We start from the raw sequence: 5,723 nt of genomic DNA on the forward strand, positions 1-5,723 counted from the left end.
TACCTGTGTGGCTTTTTTTTTTTTTTTTTTAAATTAAACCTCAAGAAAAGGGGGAGGGGTCTGCAGCTCAGTAAGTTGCTTATTTTGATACAGTGCTTTGGTCAGTGGTCTGGACATGAAAATAAGAGAAGGTGCATTCTATACTAATCAGAATGTGAAGATGCAAAACAAACTGCAAAGCTGGGCAAATGGCTTTCGTGGAGATTTCATGAGGAATCAAATAGCCGGTTAAATCCTAACTGGAGATGTACATATAGAAGTTGAAATTGGAGGAGTTCAGGTTTAATTCCCTCAAAGGGGGAAGTAACTCTACTGCAGCTCCTACGGATAACAAAGAAAACCCATTTAAGGTGCCTTTTGAAAGTATTCTGGTGACAATAGCTTGTTTTATTTGACTTTTAAAAGTTTTATGTTTTTATTTTGGTTTCCATCCCAAATGATGCAGTCCACTGTGGGTCTGTCATGAGTTATATCTCACAAGCAGAGTTGCCATTACTGAGGTGGCATCTCACATTTCCTAATGTAACAAAGTCAGGAAGAGAGCTGAATGGTACAGTCCTTGATGGAATGGCTGAAAAAGGATAAGAGGTTGAATGATGGAGCAGCGGTGGCAGGCTGGAGAGTGAACAAGCCCATGGCAGTTCCTGAAACACCAGTTTGTATGAACCCATACCTGTGAGGGAAGGGAAGAAAGCTCCATCCCTGCCTGTAGTGGTCTCTCTGTCAAAGCTTTTGCCATTTTGCTTTGGGCTAGCACTGGACTCTGGAGTGCATACCTCTGCTTTAATCCCATAATGAGCTCTCTTGTTAGCCCAGTGAACTACTGCATTGGGGAAGAATGTTTCGCTCCTCATCAGCTCAACCCACGCTTTTGCACGTTGCTCCCGCTGGACGACTTTCTTCCAGTGAAAGAAAAACATGCTACTGAAGATCAAGATGTAACATAGCCCTAGGCTCGCAAAGTAGAGAGGCAGCCAACCTAAAAAGCAAGAGCAGAGGATAAGCTCTTTGGTGCAGGGATCATATCTATTATAGCATTTGTGCAGCATCCAGCATGATAGGAAACTTAAGTTTGATTGATTAGGTCCTTTTTGGAGCTATCCTATTCTAAATGACACTAAGTGGTCAGTCATTTGTTTGTTTGTTTTTTTAACCCAATTCCATTTAGGAGAGAATTTTCCCCTCTTTCCCTTTCTATCTTTTAGTAGCTGCACCTGTTTTGTATGTGTGGATCTTGGTATTTGAGGCTAGAGTTCAAGTAACATCTGAGTGTTAATTATTCTAAAAATATAATTAGACTAGGATCTATTTGAGTGAACCTAAACTGCAGCTTTAAAACATGTATGTGATTGCCCTGCACAAATGAGCACCAGTTGAAACTGGTGTAACCCCCTCTCTGGACATTCTTTCTTTGGCTTAAACTGTTCCTTACTGACTTAAGCTAAGTGTCCATGCAGCCTTTTTTGCAATGGTTTTACTAAATGTGGTTTAAGTAACACCTTTAATCCAACTCTGTATTTAGATTTTCCCCAGGCTATCTGGAAAGCCATGTTCAAATCCCAGAAGTGCCAGTTTAGACTGAACATGCAGTTTGTGTAAAAGTCTTTAGGAAATATTTTTTAAAATAATGACCTGTTAACTCTGTGTATAATTATAGAAATGTAGGCCTGGAAATGACCTCTAGAGGTCACCAGTCCGTCCGCCCTGCCCTGCCCATGAGGCAGGACCAAGTAAATCCAGACCATTGCGGACAGGTGTTTATCTAACCTGTTCTTAAAAATCTCTAGTGACTGGGGATCCACATGTTAAAGACCATGTGGTATTTTGGGTAAGGGAAGGACCTGGTCTCTGGCTCGAAAATCTACCCCGTTGTGCAAAAGTAGCAAGGCTGTTACTATGTGAAGTACTTGGGGATCCTTCAGTAAGAAATGTAATGTCAGCACAGGCTATTCTAGTAAAGGCACCGGGGAACCGATTGTTTTTGGCTAATTGAAAGAGCTGCTTTTAGTCTGTGGGGGCATAAATAGTGCATAGCCAGCAGCAAGGAGACACAAACAGTGGGGTCTGGTTGATGGGGGTTATCACCAGACAAGTAAAAAGGGCCAGTTCTGAGCTGGGTGCAGGAATTACAAGGTGAACTTCTGGCATGTGTTCTGAGGAGCTCCGGCTAGACGAACATACTGGGTCCTTCGTGCCTTAAAACCTATGGCTGTGCTGTTACCAAATGCCTTTTGAACATACCAAATCTATCTGCAGTCCATTAGTAAAGCTAATAAAATTCATAGATGTTAAAGAATCTAGATTGAAATATTGCCTCTTCAGACAATCACTTGCTAATGTCGCCTTCCAAATTTCCGAGGAGCAGGGGCCGTTCTTAACACTTGTCGCAAAATAGCAATTGTACCAGCTTAGTAGCAAGATTCCATTTAACCGTAAGTAGCAGTCTGCTGGCTGGGTGCGTGATCTTATTTGCTAGCCCATTTCACTTACACAATATTATGTGAGGTTTCAGAAAAAAGAACATCTCAAGGAGGTAATAGAAAACTGATGACAAGTTTTCAGATGGTAAATATGGTACTCACTGCTGGGGATAATCATTGTTTACCTACAACGTACTCTTTGAAGAGGTGTGGGTAATAATCACAGGTCTGTGTTGGTTCCCATCCCTGCTCTGGAGTGGGGAGGAAAGGAGGGATGTTGAAGGCACAAATACACTGAGATTACAGCCGGTGCCTTTGATGTAACAGAACTGCAGCAGCTGAGCATTCTAGGTCTCACAATGGAACAATGGTTGCTGCTGCAGCTGCATCAGGAAGAGCTAGAACATCAGCCTTGGGGGTTCACGGCACTCCTGGGGCTGTGGGCCTCAATATCTGGTGGCATAAAATAAACCCATGTTGTGGCTGTTGGAAATATCTCTTTAAAACGTGTGAAACTGCTAATAGAAGTGTGAATAAAGCTATGTCTAAACTAGAAACTTTACAGCAGCACAGATGTATCGCTGCTGCTGCGCCACTCTAAGGTCTCCTGTGTAGCTGCTCTGTGCCAATAGGAGAGAGCTCTCCCGCTGGCATAATTAAAGCACCTCCAATGAGTGGCGGTAGCTATGTCAATGAGAGAGTGTCTCCCACCAACATAGTGCTGTCCACATGGGCTGGTGCTTCTCTCAGTGTAACTTATGTTGACCAGGGGTGTGTTTTTTCACATTTGACCAACAGAAGTTTTATCAACAAAATCATGGTGTAGACAAAGCCTTACTCTATGCAAAGACAGAAATTCCTCCAGCTAACATCGAAGCCAGAGGCTGATCTATCACTGTATACACAGCAGAGACTTGGGGTAGTGTGTTCATAGGCTTGGCAGGATTTGATTTTTGTATATACTGATTACAGTATATAATTTTGATATCAACATGTATTTTAAAGCATTTTTTTGTAGATTTAAATTTTCACAGTTGAGGGAAAGGAAGGTGGAGAGAATTATTTAATGACAGTAGCTGTTGAGATTCTAAAAGTTAAAGCTTTTAAAACACGAACTACCAACAGCGCATATCCAAATATAAAAAGTAAATATCCTGACATCAGTCTCTAAGTTTAAAAGCAGCATTTTTCCTTACTTTGCCTGTCTGTACATTTCAATTGTTATGGAAATACTTTTTGTGGATTTGTGGGTGTGTTTGGGTGAAACTGATGTTTACAGTCAGGGCCGGCTTTAGGAAGTGTGGGCCCAATTCGAACATTTTTGGCGGGGCCCTGGCAGGGATGACTGAAAAAAAAAAAAAAAGCCTTTCATGTCTTCCATGTATTATTTACTTTCCATAACTATATAAATAATACAACTATATATTATGTACATTGCATCATATATGCTGTTGATTGGTTATTAATGACTGCTGTTTCACATGTGTGGGTCCCCGCCACTCCCTGGGGGTGTGCACATGTGTGGGTTCCAGCTGCTCCCTGCCCCCCTCATTGAAGCAGGTGTGCAGGGTTACTGCCCTGGGAACTGCAGGGCAGCAGTGGACATGGGGCTGGCTGCAGGCAGGGCAAGGGGTGCGGGGCTGGCTGGAGACGGGTGTGTGGGGCGGGCTGGCTTCAGGCAGAGCCGCAGGGGGATGCAGCAGGGGTTGGCAGGGCTGGAGACAGGAGTGTGAGACTGGCTGGCTTCAGGCAGGGGGGTGCAGCAGGGGTTGGCTGGAGACAGGGCAGGGGGTTTGGCAGGGGCTGGCTGGAGACAGGGCAGCGGGTGCAGAACTGGCTGCAGGTGGGGGGGTGGGGCTGGTGCGGACAGGGGGTGCAGCAGAGGCAGCTGGAGCCCTGGCCCTTTAAATAACCCCCAAGCCCCCCCGCTATCCTAGGGCTCTTGGGGGTTATTTAAAGGGCCCAGGGCTCCCCTGCTTCTACCCTGCCCTGGACCTTTTAAATAGCCACGGGAGCCCTGGGGAATGCATGGGGGCGGCGGGACTCCGGCGGCCATTTAAAGGACTAGGGTGGCAGAGGCACCTGGAGCCCCAGCCCTGTAAATAGCCCCCGGAGCCCCCCACTACCCCAGAGCTCTGGCGGCTATTTAAAGGGCCTGGAGCTCCAGTTGGGAGAGTGGGGCTGCAGAGTAAGGCTTGCTGCGCTCCGGCCGGAGCTCCAGCTGGGAGAGTGGGGCAGCCGCGCTCCCACTGGCGCTTTGGTCAGAGGAGCGGGGCCATGGAAGACCCTGGAGCAGACTGCAGCTGGGGTAAATAAAAAAAATTAAAAAGGCGCCTAAGGCACGGAGCCCTCTTAGGCCTGGGGCCCGATTCCCAGGAATCAGCTGAATTGGGCTGAATTGGCCTAAAGCCGGCCCTGTTTACAATTACCGATGATGATCTAAACCTTCCAACCCTACTTACTCAGCATGTCCCCCACCCCATACACAGACTTATCCTAGCAGAAGCCTCTGGCTTTTTACTGATCATACAGCTAGGAGCCTTTACAGCTGAATCTTACAGCCTGGCATAACCCTGTAGTTTTCAGTGGGAGGAAGAGATTTTTCAGTCCCTCACCCAAAATCACTCTATCACAGATTCACTGTACTTGGTGAGAAACAGCAGTGGTTCTCAACTTTTCCAGACTACTGTACCCTTCTTCCGAGTCTGATTTATCTTATGGTGTCCTTCCCATGCGCTGCCCTCCCTGTTTAACCTCACTCAAAAACTGATTGCTCACAAAATCAGCCATGACATAATACAAAAGTGTCACAGCACCCTATTACTGAAAAATTACTAACTTTTTCTTTTTACCGTATAATTATAAAATAAATCCCTGGGCCTATAAATATTGTACTTACCTTTCAGTGTATAGTATACAGAGTAGCATAAACAAGTCATGGTCTGTCTGAAATTTTAGTTTGTACTGACTTCACTAGTGCTTTTTATGTAGCTTGTTGTAAAACTAGGCAAATATCTAGAGGGGTTGATGTACCCCCAGAGGAACAGGTAGCCCTGCTTGAGAATCACTGGGTAATAGGATAGTCATGCAGCAGGAGGGGCTTGCACAGCCCCCCTGTGCCCTGCACCCACCCAGCATCCAGATGACGCCCCATAGCCACCGCCTAGAGCCACCCAACTATTGGGTGCCGAGGCTCTGGGCTTCCCATGTGCTGTGCAATGCAGCGCCTCATCCCGCCCCTTCCGGAACCTCTGTAGCCCGGAACCCTGGCACGGGCAGCGCGGCGGAGCCGGCCGGCTTTGG

At 46.2% G+C, this 5,723-nt stretch overlaps 1 protein-coding gene across 1 annotated transcript; it reads right to left on the reverse strand.

Annotated features, from left to right (window-relative positions):
* Window positions 1-230: 230 nt before the first annotated feature.
* Window positions 231-1,309, reverse strand: TEX38 (testis expressed 38). Its single transcript, XM_050961756.1, has one exon. The coding sequence runs from the start codon at window positions 1,047-1,049 to the stop codon at window positions 468-470; it is 582 nt and encodes a 193-aa protein (XP_050817713.1). The 5' UTR covers window positions 1,050-1,309; the 3' UTR covers window positions 231-467.
* Window positions 1,310-5,723: the final 4,414 nt, after the last annotated feature.

This window comes from Gopherus flavomarginatus, chromosome 7, assembly GCF_025201925.1.
Source record: "Gopherus flavomarginatus isolate rGopFla2 chromosome 7, rGopFla2.mat.asm, whole genome shotgun sequence".
Taxonomy (NCBI): Eukaryota; Metazoa; Chordata; order Testudines; family Testudinidae; genus Gopherus; species Gopherus flavomarginatus.